The 16495-nt window shown below is 52.6% G+C and overlaps 1 protein-coding gene and 1 pseudogene across 1 annotated transcript; one reads left to right on the top strand and one right to left on the bottom strand.

The window, feature by feature from the left end:
* Positions 1–736: 736 nt before the first annotated feature.
* LOC149809351 (diacylglycerol O-acyltransferase 1C pseudogene) lies at positions 737–1816 on the top strand (annotated as a pseudogene).
* An 11137-nt stretch (positions 1817–12953) lies between these two features.
* On the bottom strand, positions 12954–16235 carry LOC149809350 (vacuolar-sorting receptor 2-like). Its single transcript, XM_089994874.1, has 5 exons — positions 15735–16235; positions 15367–15557; positions 14595–14784; positions 13641–13984; positions 12954–13461 (listed from the first exon to the last, which is right to left on the bottom strand). Exons 1-5 carry the CDS (start codon positions 16233–16235, stop codon positions 12954–12956), a joined length of 1734 nt encoding a protein of 577 aa, XP_089851000.1.
* Between the last annotated feature and the right edge of the window lie 260 nt (positions 16236–16495).

Genomic DNA, 16495 nt, shown 5'->3' with positions numbered 1-16495 from the left:
TCTGGAGGAGATACGCCTAGCGACCTGCTGTTTTTTAGGGGCCTTGAAGATGTCAGAGATATTCAGGTCGTGGCAAATGTCTGCTGAAAATTTCTGCACCTCTCCTTGCCAATTGGCCCCTGCCCTTGGGCGCCCGACTGCTCTATGCCCGGGAAAACGACTCGCTTTTGCCAGTTTACACCATCGAGTTCCATGTAAGGTGGACAAATGCTTGTCAGAGGCATCCATTAGAAGCGAGGGGGGCAGTAGGCCCAAGTCTGTTAACAAGACTTCTGAGGCAACTTCTGCGCACCGCAATCCCATCACTGCTCGCATCGCCTCCTTTGCGACGACGTCAAAGCAGCGTCTATGGACTTGTGATGTTGACCAAACAGAACTGAGCTGTAGATGAAGGTTTTTCCATCGTTACCTCAAATTGAAATGTTAGACGTCAGACATTGAAAGATGGCAAGGGCTTGAAGGAGTTGCTGACATGCAAGTGTGGTGGGCACCTGCTTACCTCCTAACAACACATCATCACGTCACAAGCGTGCAAGTCAACGCTTTGAGAGCTGACGCGACCACATGGTGACCTCAAGGGCAAGCACGCAGGTGTGCGCGTCGCAAGAACGAGGTGCGCGCTGGCGAACGCGGCACAGTGTTTGCGAGCAATGGACAGCTCGGAGCGGGGGGGGGATCGACATCTGCGACGTTTTGCCCAACACTGGCCTACCCCGAGAACGTGACGCTGTCCAACATGATGTTCTTTGTTGTCGTGCCGACGCTGACGTACCAGATGGAGTTCCCCCGGACCCCGCGCGTGCGAGCTCGATGGCTCCTGCGGCGCATTGCAGAGCTGCTCTTGTTCGGCGGCTTGCTGCTCTGCATCATCGACCAGTACCTAGAGCCCTCGATCATGAACTCGCTGCTGCCGTTCCATGAGTCCAACTTGCTCCGCATCGTCGAGCGCGTCCTCAAGCTGAGCCTCCCCTTCATGTACACGTGGCTCTGCATCTTTTACATCTTCTTCCACCTGTGGCTCAACGTCCTCGCGGAGCTGACATGCTTTGGGGACCGCGAGTTCTACAAAGATTGGTGGAACGCCACGACCATTGGGGAGTACTGGCGACTGTGGAACATGCCCGTCCACAAGTGGATGTTGCGCACGGTGTACCATCCGCTAATACGCGCAGGTGCGCTCCCCCCCCCCCTGCTCCCTTGCGTGTAGGCTCAAACCTCACAGCGTTCAGCTTTGCTTTGTGATGAGAGTCTGTTTGCTCGGCAGTTTGTCCTCGCCTGCTCATGCGCTTCCTTGCAGTCGTCCTTCTCCGATTTGACGTGGATGGATCGCGCCGTGAATGCATGTTCCTGAGGACGAGGTGAGGCACGATGTCAAAGCGGCATTCCTCGCTGTTACTCATGGGTACTCGTGACCGCTGCATGGTTTTGTATACTTGAGTCTCGACGCTGGCATGGCCACTGTGCAGGTTGCAACAAGTTCATGGCGGGATTCGCATGCTTCTTCGTGTCAGCTGTCATGCATGAGCTCGCTGTGGGCTTGCCGTTGCGTGCTCTGCGCGGCTGGGCTTTCGCAGGCATGCTGTTCCAGCTGCCCATGGTGTATCTCACTGACTTGCTGAAGACTAGGCTGAAAAACGAGCAAGTCGGCAACATGATTTTCTGGCTGAGTTTCTGTGTGGTTGGTCAGCCGATGTGTGCGCTCCTGTACTACCACGACTGGGTGCTGGCTCATTCGCCGCAGCTGCTACATGCACATGTACTGGGCACCAATGCCTCAACGGATGTCGCAGTAGATGCTTTGCTGGCCATGATTTGAGTTCTCTGCTCGTAGTGTCTTGCCAGATACTTTGAAAGCCTCAGCAGCAGCTGCATTCTGTAGAGTTCTCTGGATAGCTGGCTGTCTGTGGAGTGCTCAAATCGCTCCAAGACGTCCGGCAGCAATATTATTGGACTGCTTGTATTGAAAAAACGACTTTGGTAGCTATGTTAATTGCATTGCAGAAGTCTGAAGTTGCATATGCTGAACGGGAAGCTTTCTGACAACCCGCTTGTGCTTCTGTAATCTGCTTGTATTCCCTCCCGCCATTGTTTCGTGTTCCCGGCCAGCGTAGCACTCCCGACTTTGAACAAGCACAGCCCTTCATCATCCATCCTAGCCCACAGGCTACACCAATACATGCAATGGTCATTCATTTCCCTAGGCGTTTGGACATGTCTTGATTTATGCACTTTCAGCAAGGTGGTATCTGTCGAGCCACTTCAGCTGGCCTGCATGTTACGGTATTCTATGAAACGTCGAATTGCTGATGCCCAACCTACTTTTTCAGAGCCCATCATAATTCAGTGAACGTTCATTGCTATACACAACGTCTCTCCACCGTCGAAACGATGACGGCCGGCGACACTAAGAGCAGAAGTCTGCCTATAACGCTGTTGTCCGGTTTCCTTGGTGCTGGAAAGACTACCCTGCTGCAGCACATTCTGCACAATACCGTTGGCCTCAAGTGTGCTGTGCTGGTGAACGATTTGGCGTCGTCTAACATCGACGCCAGCAATGTCGTCAGGAACACCCTTGGCAAGGTGAGCGCTTGTCGGTTCATGACAATGATCGAATCACCGTGAACGAGGGAACATTTAGTTGCGCACGACGACATGTCCTCTCAAGCCACATTGAACTCCGATAGTCAGATAGCTTGTGGGGCCACAGAGGCAACACTTAGCCCATGCACGTGTGACATCGTTAATTGCACCCTTTCTACTGTTGCGGACGATCATTCCATGCACGCAATTTCGCTCCATAAGTGCGTGGCTCAAGCTTCGGGTGAGGATGGCCAGGGTAGGGTTCGCATGTGATGGTCGTTTGCATTGTAATCAATGTGATTTTCAAGATGTTCAACGCATTCTAATCACCCTTTTGAATTCAAGTGACTATGGAGCTGAAGTTAAAGAAGCCTGCGCCAACGACTTGTTCGCAGATGACTCCTTGCGCACCTTCAACAGTAAATCAGGGCAGCATGCGTGGCTCATGTCTAGCTAAAAGATGGGCTTCGACGCTTGCACGGAGCCATTGGAGATGGCTTCTGCCGTGCTAGTGATAGCGAGCAGCATACAGCGACTGGAGTAGCTGGTGCTCCATTCAATTTACCAAGGCAGCTCTCACATGAGTGTCGTTTCTGTGAGAGGCGGTACTAGGGGTCGTGAAGGGCGCAGCCCAGGCAGAGGTGTCTCATCTCATGGTGCCAGGATACAGCCGGCCACTGGGCAGGTCTATCTGGGCTTGCGAGGCGTTGCTTGTGCTCCTCGTGTGTCCCAAGCTGGTGTATGAGAAGCCGCGATGTGAACTTGCCAGGTGGTGACATGTACTTGGAGAGGCTGGGAGTGGAAAGCTCAAGGACCCTGCGCAATTCCAGGGCATCTTCCTTGGAGGAGGTGCTTGGAGGAGGTGCAGCGGATGGTCGCGAGTGGGGAAGTAAGGAAGTGCACGCTTTAGAGGATGCCACGGCTGCAGCTGTCGCGATGGGCAGCAAAACGTCTCTGGCGTGGACAGTGATGGTGTGATTGATTGACGCCGGGAAGGAGCTTGTCGGAGTAGGTTGAGGCGCTGGGGGTTCTGGCGAGGATGGCTGATTGCACTTATACATCTGTGCATGTGAGCACGCATGGTCATGCCTCACTTCACAAAAAGCGAGTCCTTGGTTTACCTTGCTTTGCAAGAGCACGGAGGTGCACATTTGTGTGTATATGTGTGTGTGTGTGTGTATCTTACAAAGATTGCAGGCACGTCATGTCAAACATAGACAACTCACACATTCGATCATAGCCCGCTGAGACCTCAAGGCACCTCAGCTATCGGAGAATCCATGCCGGGAATGAACGCAACACCACTGGCGCGAGCAAGAGCAAACAATCCGCGTCTGAACATGACAGCGTTGCCTCGACAAAGGGTGATGCTGATTTCACGGAGCGCGTGCACGACAAAGTCCCCCTTCACTGGAACCCCCCCCGCTGATGCTGCGCTTGCCAGGTCGTTGAGAAGCTGCATGGCTGGTTGTCCTAGTCTCCCATAGGACTCCACGGAGAATGGCGTGAAGGCGTAGCCGCCTGGGTGGTCCGTCTCGTAGCGAGTTCGTTTCGCTCGATCGCGTGCTGCGGCTGCGCTGCCGTCCGTGTGCGCGGCTCCTCGTACGTAGGTGGTGGCTGCTGGATGAACGATGGAGACGTCGGTGACGGTGAGAGCGGTGCGGAGAGCGAGCAGGATGTCTCCACGTGACTCCGGCCGGTTGACGTTGCCTGCTGCAGGTGCACCTTGAATGGGGCGAAGCACTGGCTCAGCCGACGTAGCGATCCCTGCACGGTTGGCGATGCGGCGCACTGTTGCTTTGATCATATGTGTGTGTGTGTGTGTGTGTGTGTGGTGCTAATGCTCCGGCAAGACATGCATTCGCTGTGTGGAAGTAATCAAAGTTGAAGCACGGCTTTTGGCAAAGCTTATTTCAGGGGTTAGGTTATCAATTGCTAATTTTCATCTTTGCAGCCTATATGCGCAGCCTAGGCCGAACACTCAACGAGTACAAAGGCCCTTGCAGAGTGCCAAACCCTCGAAGGCAACCAGTCTCGTGACCTGAAAAACGGTTCCAGGTTGGACCTCGCAGACTGCCAGCCCAAAATCCAGTCAGAATGGAGCTGGCCCATACTGAATGGGGTGCGGCATGCTATGCAGGCCGTTAACGCAGGAGCCCAGAAGATGGTGGCCCTCCAGAACGGTTGTGTGTGCTGCACCTTGTCCGATGACATGGTGAGTGCAATTGTGGAGATGTCCGAGGAAGGGCACATTGACTATATCGTCATTGAGTCCTCAGGCGTCGCCGACCCGTCGGAGACTGCTGGCGCTCTGACTCATGGCTTCATTGATGACGCGGCGCAGACGGCGCTGCGAGAAATCGCATACGTAGGTGCGATGCGTTTTGTACGTTAAGTAGTGCATTCGGAGCTTTTACTTTAACGGACTCTCAGGGGTTCCGATACGTTAATTGAAGTCTTGGCATGCCCGTGTTGCACGATCGCTGAAGCATTTGTAACTTCTCTTGGTGCGCTGCTGCAACATGCGCAGTGTATCTAGATGGTGTGCATCGCTGCAGTATTTGCAGCACTCTCAGCCTGTCGTGCATTCAGCCTGTTGGAGGAACATTCCAGAGAGTGGTTGTCGCAAACTGCATCCACATGTCCAAGCATAGAAATGGAAGGCTGCATGACATGTGAGGTCTGTGGTAAGTCAGGCTGGTCAAGGTACGCCTGCCTCGGGGCGATGGTACTCGGAGCTCTGATCCCCAGGTAGCACTTTACTTGAAGTTGCCTGTGCCCCTGTAGATGATGTGGTGTGGCAAGAAGATGATGGAAAGGGCGGTCACTCACGGTAAATGGATGATCATTCCGGTCTCGTTTGGCATGACAACGTTGTTGTGCGGCATTACCATCGATGCATGTGCCTAGGCATGGATCCCAGATCGAGTTAGTTTGATGGGTCCCATCCTGTGTAAACGGAGATACATCACCATCATGACCACAGGTTCGCCCTCATTTGCTCGACCCCATTTCGGTAACTTGCACGACCTGGCAGAAGGCTAACGATGACCGCGAGGGATAGCAATCAGGGAGTAGCCCAACTGCAGCATTTGAAGGGTTGTAAGAGCTGCTGCAGACACTTGCGTTACAGTGGTGGATGCCATGACGCTCCTGGATAACCTGCATTCGATCGAGACGGTTCGGAGCAAGCTGAACGAGAGTGACGAGGCACACGTCAACGGCGCAGGCAGCTACATCTCTCAGTTGCTGGTCGACCAGATCGAGTTCGCAGACGTTGTCGTCCTCAACAAGCAAGATCTGCTGTCCCCTGAGGACCTGGAAGTTGCCAAGCGTCTGCTGTTGTGCATCAACGCTAGTGCTGAGGTGCTGTGCACGACGTTTTCCAAGGTGCGCCACCGACTCATGTGAGCATAAGTCAGCGATTTTCTTATGATAATGTCCACAGAGATTGTGAATCAGCACCTATGCTGTGTTCCCTCTGCAACGAGCCTTTGAGCAAATTCTGCGCACAAATGCTTTGCAAGCATGCAATTGCACAGCATGCACGTTTTGCCTGCTCTCTGAATATTCGTGGGAGTGTGCATAGATTATTGGCAAACAGACACCGGAATGGCTGCCAAGAGATTCAAGTGTGCATGTGGGAACTCAGTTACACTAAAGAAGAGTGTACTTTCGCCGATTACACTCCTCCTTGACCTTCCCAACGCGGGGGTGGATGGCTGCTACAGCGGAGCCTGACTGAAGAGCCTCCCTGCAGGTGAGCTTGTCACAGGTGTTAAACACAGGGCGCTTCGACTACGAGAAGGCGTCGCTAGCGTCAGCTTGGTTGCATCCACGGACAGAGCCAGAATCACCACACGCCCAAAGCTTTCAGCTGCAGGAAGCCAACGCAGCGAGCAGCACGACACAAGAGGAAGGCGGGCATGGCAACATGTCTAGCAGCCATGAAAAACATAGCCCGTCTTGCCACGACCCGAACTGCCATAAGCCAGACTGTTGTGGCCACACACACACCCACCAGCACGTGTCCTCGTGTGTGAGAGAGCGGGTTGTTTCAAGCTTGACATACAAAGCCAGGAAACCGTTCCACCCAAAGCGCATCCTTGATTTCCTTCTCGCAAACTTTGTCGTGCAAGAACCGGACTGGAAAGCGGAACTCGCCATGCGATCTGCAGACGCAGGTCTCACGGGCGGACACGATGACTCAACGGGAAGCGGATGTGCTCCGTCGGAGCCTTTGGATCGAAGCGTAGCAACTCAACGACAGATGGCACGGACAGAAGCGTTCGGCATGTTGCTCCGGAGCAAGGGCTTTGCGTGGGTGGCTGGCCCCACTCGCAACGACCATTCAGTGGAGTGGAATAGCTCAGGCAATGTGCTGCGCTTCGGCACAGGGGGACCCTGGTTCGCTTGCATCCCAATTGAGGAGTGGCCTGTGGAGAATATTGCCGACATCAGAGGCGACTTTGTGGATGATGAAGCCATTGGGGACAGGTCCGTGTATCTCTGTATATCTCCGAATGTGCAAAGAGGGCAATGCCGTGGAGACGTCCGCTCATGCCTGGCCACTGAGTCGGCGTGGAAGCCCTGTATGGAAAGGTCATCACAGATTGCATTTGCATCACCTTGGGTTGCGATGGATGCATTCCACATGGTTGGCCGTATCTTCTATACTCTATTGTTCTTGTGCGTCGTCGGTGCACTTTTGAACACCCCTATCCGTTTGTGCAGTTGTCTGTGCACTTCTGAACGCCCCTATTCGTTCGGGCAATGGCCGATCGTTGACTGCTCCACGAGTGATGGCACATCGCCAGCTGTGCTTTTGCTTCCGTTGTGCTGGCCAATCCCGAGAACCAGCGAGTCACTGTGCCGGGCTGTACAAAAGCATATGCTGGCTGCACATTTCTTGGGTCAGCACCCACACAATGTTGGATATAGAATATCAGCATGTGCGGTACCAGACATACGCTTCTGTACAGTCTGTGCCGCGCATGTTGCAGTGTGTGCTTCAAGGCGGCGTTTAGGTGTGACATGGCGTTCTCAGTTTGCTTACGCGCTCGAATGACCTGCAGGCGCCAAGAGATCGTCTTCATCGGTGCGAACATGAATGCAGACGCGCTTCGGAGCAAATTGGATGCATGTCTGTGTTCAGACGCCGAAGTGGACGAGGCTGACACTCTTGAAGATTCGCTGGCATGGTGGCCGGAGAAGCACGAGATGATGGGGCCCCAGTAGCGTTCAGTTGAGAGGCCACTACTCATTGCTGTTTTCTGTGCTGCACCTCTTGTTAGTTTTCTATCATTTCTGCAGGCGCTGCCTACCGGTACTGTATTATACTAGACTCTTGGAGTGCTGGAGTGCGTGACAGTTATTATTCGTCCGCCCTTCCGGACGATGTTCAGATTACGTTGATTTCGGTACCGAAATCGTCCCGAACGCCAGCTTACGTCCCAAAAGTTGAGCCATTGTGACGCGTGACCAACCAAGGATCAGAAATGCTACGGTGTCATTGCTGGATAGGCAAGGCTAAAGAGACAAACTTGTGCCAGATGAAACACAACCCATGTATTCACAACCAAGTTTGCAGTATCTCAGTTACGCTAAGGAAGAGTGTCAGTGATCCATTCGTGACCCTTGAGAAATGCGTTGCCGGGCATGTCATTGGTTTGGTGGCGTCCGCTGCGTGCATGCACTGCTGTTCACGATTGGCAGCAAGATTTACAACGAAACCAGACCCTCGAGACTTCCGCCACCAAGTCGAAGGCAAAGAACCTTGGGGCCCATGATGTTTGCCACGTCTGTTAATGTGCCAGATGGCAGCTTGCATATTCACAGCAAGTTGCGGCTGTGCTCCCATGCCTCAAGCCACTTGCTTCCACGAAGAGAGCGTGTGCTGGACCTCAAGAGTACCTGGCATGCACTAAGGCTCCACTGCATTACCAAGATATGGCACACAAGCACCACCGAGTACCATTCATGAAGCTCGGTACGCGTAGAAACATGATCTTGTATCTGAGGTGTACCCGAAAGGCACCTTTACAAAGCTTGAGTGCCACCAAGAGGTACAGTTTTTGGCTCATGGATGCAGGTCAGGATCCTCAGTAGAGCTTATGTACTTCTTGGGCTCGATGGAGCCCATAAAGTACACATAAGAGCTGCGGAAATTGGCGAACGTGATTGTACAGGAACCCCGGTTGACAATCATATCAACATGATGCTTGTCTTGCTACCGTGAAGTTGAGACAAGCTTGTGTCGGCATCTGAACATAAGCCCGGGAGACTGCGGCCAAAATCCAAGGTTGGTTCCAGGGCGATTGCAAGGGCTAGGCAGCGCGACCTGCCGTGTTTCTCAGCTGTGGGAGCGCAGTGGTTGGAGAATCGATCTGATGGACATGTTCTTTGATCAAACTCACAAGCGCACGCTGCGCTGGGAACCTGAGCCTCGAGCCGAGTCAGGAGCGCTGCCACAGGGATGACTCAACTATCTCAAGACACCACATTGACGATTGGTGTGTAACGATGGAAAAGAATTGTTGTAGATCACTGCACTGTTTGAGCAGTACGAGAACACACTTCGAATGGCTGCAGAGTGTCTGTCGGAGAGTGGTTCTCAACATTGCGAACTCGCTCACTCTGGGCCAGGCATGGTCAATCATGAGTAGACAGCACCAAATGGCAGACAAGTTTACTGTCCGGTCATATTAGGCATCCGAATAGCTTCACGTCTGCCAAGATCAAGGTTACAACGTACACATCAGCACAGACCGATTCGGCCTTCTTATGTGGCTGAAACGCAAGGAAGCCACTGGACACAGCATGCAATAGACAAGCAATCATATGCTGACAGCAAGGCTCATAAAACTGGCAGGCCTATCTAGAATGATGAAATGCCAGGAAACAACAAGACTTTCGCAAACAAACTGCAAGACAGACTAGTTGCTGGAGTTGATCATCTCGGCTGTCAATGCAGTATCCACATACACTTGTGCATGATGGCAAGATTGTACAGACCCATGGCAACCATGCTTTCACGGCCTGGCCAGAAATTATTTAACTGCATACTGTCCATATGCATGCGGTAGTGTTGTGAGCAAAAACATCATCATGTTCATCATTGGTGTGTGTGCTTCAAGCAGCACTTTGTCTGGCATCCCAGCAAGCGATCACACTCCAAGGTAGTTGCTATCATGTCCACCAAGAGCATGAAAAAAGTGGTGACATGGGGTGACACCTCGATCGTTATTGCTATAGTATAATAATTATTTGTTGCACTGTTGGGGAAGAATATGTGGTAATGCAGACAACCCGGCGCCATTGGTTATTTTCGTAGGTACAAGAACCTAAGATATACTATAAATGCTGCTAGATTTTGCAACAGGCAAAGTCAGTATGACATTCTCACACGAGCAGCGTCCCGTGGTCCTTTACTGGGATGCACTTTCCCAGCTGCTACCGATTATTCACGCAGAACCTGTGTAGGGAGCTTGTCATGGAAAACGAAGCGAATCTCGAGCGATCTATCTAGGTGCCACTGTTTGGCGACAGCAGGTCACGATCAGAGCCCAACGTCCTGCAAGGCGCACAGCCATCTTGCGGTGTTCTACAGGCAACTACCTGGTCACATCCTTGCTTGGCGCGCGTGTCTGAGCAACGAGCGCCAATGCTTCGCCAGAGCGCATTTGGAACTCCATTTCTGCCCCCAAAATTCATGCATTTTTTAGCATGTGGACCCCCAAAATCACCCGCTCTGGCGAAACACTGTCGAGCGCAGCTCTGTGAGGAAAGCGATTCACTACCCGGTTGCAGCGCTGCCAGGCGATGGAAACGTGCAGCTGTGGGCTCCTCCTAGCCTATGAGTTACAAAACTGCGGAAACCTATGGTCCTGTAAACAGGTCAGAGTCCCCAAGCACTTGGTTGGCTTCCGATGCCGTCTGCAGCAGCCAGCTTGCTTCAGTGCGGGGTCAGGAGGGCGAGTCACGTCAACAATAGATGGGTAGGTGGCGAGCAGGTTCACGGGTATCCAGCAAACACACGTTGATGAGAGCAATTGCTGACATGCATCGAAGAAGGCAGGAACAGGTGAAGGAGGAGGAGGACCAATCACATGATGGGACATGATCCCGAACTATGTAGATACGACTACACATGGCGCGTGCTGTTTATAACTAACGCTTGCGAAAGTATAGCGTTCAATTTTGGTTTGCCACAGTGCATGTTTCGTCCAGCAGTCAGCAAAGCAATGTTATGCCACGATGCAGAATTGCTCGCCAATTCTTCCTTCCCATCCCACTGTAGACCTCTCAGTAACTTGACAGCCGTTCTGACGGCGGTTATCAGGTTGTTTTCCCTGCCACAGGGCTTACAAGCTGCGATTCTGAACCGAGGAGATCGCCCGCCCACCAAAACTTGTTGAAAACACACAGATGCCCGGACATCGCACATTTTGATAGAAAGTCTCGCGAGGCGAGTGAAGGAGCTTGGCATTTCTGACCCCGTTCCCACGTCACTCAAAAGACAAACGCCATTGCACAAGTTCCTCGTTTTAACTCGCAGAAAAGGGCACGTGTGCATGCCATGTCAAGCTCAACACGCTGGCCCAACAAGGCACCCTGCTCTCTGTAAAGTGACCTTTGGACAGCTGGGTCGATGGGTCCTACTTCCGCGTTGCGTGAGTGATCGGTATGAACAAATTCAACCTACCCGAACAAACAGGTTGTGGCAACGATGCTCTCGTTTCGAAGAGCCGTAGCCCACTTCTAGATCGCCGCCGCAAGAGTATGTGCGGTCGATAGTCGAGCTCTCCAGAGGCACATAGTCACTGAGCAACCTCCGGACGTGCTCGTCTGTGCTGTTTCTGTGCCTCCGGTGTAGAATGAGCGTTGTGGCCAGTGCAGCAACGCATATCAAGGTGATGATGAGGATAATCACCCAGGTTGTCAAACCTGCAACAGCCTCGCAGACGTCAAAAGCGTTGCTTCTCCAAATCTGTGGCATTGAATACCGCTCGAATGGCATGCTCTGGATGCTCTGATCTACAAACTGGCAAACTCGCAGCAAACGCCCCTGCAAGTCAGCTACTGAAGACAAGGTCGCTATTCATGTGTTACTCACAAGGAAAACGAGGCGCAGCTTGCCCAACATCGTAAAGTGCGGGAACGAGGAGGGGTCCAGGTAATGGGAGCCCTGTTGAGCAATGTGCAGCAGATACACAGTATGTGCGGCGCCGTTGCAATTAGGGGTTTAGCACAATATCGGCGATATACGCTTTGGCAATACCATTGGCGTTAGTGTGTATGTGAATGCAGTAGCATTGTAATATGGTACCCTGCGACCTTTAAAGATTCGCCAACAGCCCTGTCTTTCAAGGCCTCCTGTGTGCTCATGTGACGTCAGAATGCGAGACGGATTGTGCGACGGGTTGCCCAGCATCGAGAGCTATCTGGCAAAACCGCTCATGCTCCTCTATCTCACAGAATCGGCACCAGAGGGAAAAACAAAGCATGTAGCGACGGCAAATATATACCGGTCGTACGGTACATCATTCTCAATACTAACGGCAGTTCGCACCTGACCGGGCCACTCGGCACACGCCCTTGTCAGCCAAGCATTCGTCACCCGAGCAGAGTTCCTCGCATTTGCCGTTTCCAGCATCGTGCCAGCAGCCTGGGATGGAGGAGCATTCACACTTGAAGAGCTTGGGCAGCGTGATGCCTGCCGACGATGCTGCTTCGTACGCTAGGAAGTTGTCAAGGCACGACGTAACCGGTTCAGAGTGGCTGCTCTTGCGTTGCCAGCAGCCGCCAAAGTTCCGCTCCTTGGTGCACTCGTTGGGAACAACATCACACCTGCAGAGGGGCGGCACGTCTCGCTTGTGCATCCTGGTGCAATACTACGGCTGGGCATTGATGACTCCAAGGACAACTTAGAATCACAATCCTGAAGTCAATTCGCAAATGACGAGGAATTCAGAGGACATGGAAATGCCCGCCAACAACTCCGATGGACCGGCAGACTACTGCCTAGTCTTCCAAGTACCAGAGCTGTACCAGGATTGGCTCTGTGGAGGATGTGACCGCCGCTCTCTATGGCACAACAACAAATCCCACCCCATCAACCAATTAGGCACGTTCTCTGTATGGAATTTCATCGAATCCATCGGTGGAGGGGAGGTAGCAGGTTGGACGCATGTATGAATGGCAGAACCGACGCTGAGCAGATCTTCAGACCCAAGTAATGCAGAGCAGAGTGCCTGCTGGGTGTGTGCTCGTGCATTACATCGCCAGCTGTGAGTGAGGGAGGAAGTGTTTGGAGAATGGCCGAAGGCCCCAAGATGTTACATGGGTGGCATCCACACTCGAAACACAGAACCTCACAGCATGATGGCGAACCTAAAACTGCCTGGTGTGTTGACACAGACAGTGCGCGCCCTGGTAGCGGAAGACGAGCACAGGTTGAACTTCTCGCACTCGTTGATGTCGACGCACTGCGTGCTGCCGCCTGCCGACGGCACCTCCTGGTAGCCGTCCTGGCACTTGCACTCAAAGCCCATGAACTTTTCAACGCAGCGTGTGCGATGTAGGAGCACAGAGTTTGCATTGCTGCAGGTGAAGGCACCCACGCGGCCTGGGCCACACTCACCCGTGCCAAACTTTGAGCAGGCGTCTGGCTCGGCGCCAGGAGGAAATGCGGAGCAGATGGCCTGGAAAACTGAGATCTGCACCGACCGAAACTGTGAAACTGCGGTTTTGCAGCAGCCGTTTGTGCGATGGGCTGGGTTGACGCAAATCTGCTGGTTGCTGTCTGGAAAGCACAAGCAAAGGGCAGGCGTTTGATGCTGCATTGACTGCGTAATCGGGGGAGGCTCCTCACATCCACCACTGAAGAGCTCACAGCAAAGATCTCTGAAAAGCAGGAGGATGCGGGTTCTGAACTCGAGAGGTCGTGCAGGACGTCAAGCTCAGGCCATGGTATCGTCACTCCTCTGCAGACGTCAGGTGACAAGATGACAGCAATGTGATGACAGTCTCAGCGTCCTTAGGTGTTGCTGAAACAATGCCTCACAGACTTCTGAAGGCGACTGTTGTATGTTGCATACGCATTTGAATGGTCGGCTGTGAGGTGGAACCGTGGTCGGATGGCAATGGTGACGTAAGCTTGCTTTGAACAAGGTTCTTGCCAGTCCTGAACAACTGGGTGCTTCCTCACCTTGTCAAAGTTCCCTCGGTACTGCTGGTCATTAATGCGCACGGTTGGGTTCAGAATAATGCGAGCTTTCTGTGTGCCGGTGCCTTCGGCAGCAACAAGCTCCTTCTCCACTGCATCGATCTTGTCGGAAGTCCCCAATGCTCTCCAGCACCTTCTCCATGGCTCAACAAGGTCCGGCCAGAGATTGGAGAACACCTACACAGCAATGGGATCAACATGTGAGTATGACTTTGGGGGTGGATCACCTGCATGAGGCGCTTGAAACCACAAACATTGCATAGGTAAATCATTATCATGAAACGCAAAGTGGAACTGGGTGTTTAACTAAGTAACTAATAAGCCTGAGCACCAAACCTGGCTGCAAGCGAAGCTCTCGACTTCGGGCGCTTTGCACGAGAAAGACAACGGATTACAAAGCGAGTGATGCGATGTGGTTGCACTTCAGACACCTATCTGGTTACCCACCCATTAGAAAGCATTCTGCTAGGAGTTTTCCATAAACGCTTGGCCCCTGTAACGTGGTAGCCTTTCAGGGATAGCAAGCATGAGCCAAGCAACCAGATGCTTTCCCGCACAGTCACAAGCCCACCATTGCATGGCAGCTGCACCGCTGCAGGTGCCAGCTTGCCAAGATGCAACGATGCTAGCAATAATCAAGGCGCTGTTACTCGAGATTGCACCGTCTCACCTTGATGGTGCGTTGAACAGCTTGAAAGCAACAGCAAACTTGCTATTATTGGGTCACCTAGGCCTTTCTTATACAAAGCAACCCAGTACAAGCCCAGAATCCAACTAATTAGCTCACCTTCATCGAGCACTCTGCATTGAATTTGTACTCGGAGGATCTGCAGCTGTCTTCAAACCCTAGAGAGTAGGACCACCAGTCTGCTGCGTGCCCGTTGTCTCGCAGCACAGAAAACATGCAGGTCTGCCTCACATTCTCTGCTACAACTTCGCCACCACTTACATACTTGCTTGCTCCGAGGTAGCAGTACCTGCAAAGATCATTTACAGCTCTCAGGTGGCACAGTGTCCATGGGATGGCATGTCTCCAGTAATTTGTGAATCTATAACCAAGTGTTTCCCAAGCGTTTTTTGGAGTTGCCAATGTCTGTGAGGATGTGGCAGTGTGGTAAAAACATACATCATCATACCAAAGTAGCACTTTGATTTGCCAGGCAGCACTTGCATATCCTTAGTTGGATTTGCCAATGTTGATATTTGGATGTGGCAGTGCTATAACCGAAAGCATTGTTGTCATACCTGATATATGACGACAGCGAAGGCTTATGGAATAAAATGAGGGGGCTGGGGACCCGGTTCTAGCGTAGCACTGGAGATGTCTGGCAGATTTGTGAGTGCTCATGATTGTGTTCTTTCCATGTGCTGCGTTGATTAGGCGCACACAGAACGGCAAGCCAAAGACATCGCAGTGCAAAAGGAACTCGCAAAAAATCAACAGCAGAAAAGCCAATGTGGTTGCATGAGACAGCTTCTCTCCTCTGTATTTCTCCAGAAGGGACAGAGGGCCTCACCGGGAGTTGGCGCATTGCCTGGCGCAGCTTTTGCCACAATACGATGCGTAGTTGAAGTGAGGCTCAAATGTGACCCGCTTGTCGTTTAGCTGCAGCGCTGTTGCCATTGATGCCATGCTGCGCAGCACATTCCGGACTGTGTCGCACCCTGGGCCACAGTCATCCGCCGAATCGTGCCATATCTCCACACTCACCTGCAGCTTCGGAAACGTCAAATCGCAGTTGCCGCTCACCTGGGCAGTGCCCACTTAGGAAATGAAGTTGTAATTCTTGCCTCCGTGCGATGCAATAGGATGCATCGTCATTGAAACAAGGCATCAAACGATAAAATAACAAGCAGCATGGTCGGAGTTCGGCGGTTCGTGTTGTTGCTGAGGAGGGGGGGGGGGGGGAGGGAAGTTTGTCTGCACCTGAAGATTCTGCTTGAGGAGTGCGAGGAAGTTGAGATGGATGTAAACGAAGCCCGGGCGGGCCTCCTTCAATGCGGAGCGAAGCAGTGCACCGTCAGATGCCCCAATCATGCCGACTGGGATGTTGAGGGAGCTTTGCTTGACGTGATACTCGGGCGTGCTCTTGGCCACCGCGACGTTTGGCTCGTTGTCCGTGTCAACTATGATCAGCGCATCCGCCCCGGCTAGAGCGGCGTTGATCGCTTTGTCCAAATGGCTGCAGTTCATGAGTGCGATGCGTTGGTTGTCTGCACGGTCAGCACTTGCAATGTCAACAGTTGGCAGCTTACAATCACGGGTGACGTTTTGAGTTGCCCTCATGTGCCCCCACAATTCCAGGCTGTTCGCATGAGGCTGCCACTGAGCAAAAGTCGGCTTGTCTTGGCGGTTGCAGGTCATCCATAAGGCAGTGACTGCAACTCCGACGTGATGGGGAACATGCTTGTATGATACGACTGACATCCCTCACAGCTTTTGTGTGTTTCTCGCACCATTTTAAAAGCATTGTTTCTTTTGCGAGGTAAAAATTTCGAAGTTACTGCAGTCAGCTCATACCCAAGGCATTCCATCTACGGCAGTACAGTATCCATGTTGTGTTGCATACAACCGAACGCAACTCGTGCATTGCAACCCTTGTGCTCTCATGCACATGTCCCACAAAACGTTTGCCACCTGTGCCAGTATAGTCGTTGGCCAGGCTCTGTCCACGAAGCCCGATTTCC

Source organism: Nuphar pumila, unplaced genomic scaffold, assembly GCF_984573655.1.
Source record: "Nuphar pumila unplaced genomic scaffold, dmNupPumi1.hap1.1 HAP1_SCAFFOLD_1365, whole genome shotgun sequence".
NCBI classification, from domain to species: domain Eukaryota; kingdom Viridiplantae; phylum Streptophyta; class Magnoliopsida; order Nymphaeales; family Nymphaeaceae; genus Nuphar; species Nuphar pumila.
Note: the sequence above shows the minus strand (reverse complement) of the source record. Positions and strands in the feature narration are given on the sequence as shown.

Excerpts from the sequence above, each read along its gene's own strand:
- LOC149809350 (XM_089994874.1), bottom strand. The coding sequence starts at position 16,235 with ATGTCAGTCGTATCATACAAGCATGTTCCCCATCACGTCGGAGTTGCA. Across the intron at positions 14,785-15,366 it reads CCTCACTTCAACTACGCATC|GTACTGCTACCTCGGAGCAA; the intron begins GTATTGTGGCAA and ends TGATCTTTGCAG. Across the intron at positions 13,462-13,640 it reads CGCCTTCAGAAGTCTGTGAG|TGGTGGATGTGAGGAGCCTC; the intron begins GCATTGTTTCAG and ends TGAGCTCTTCAG.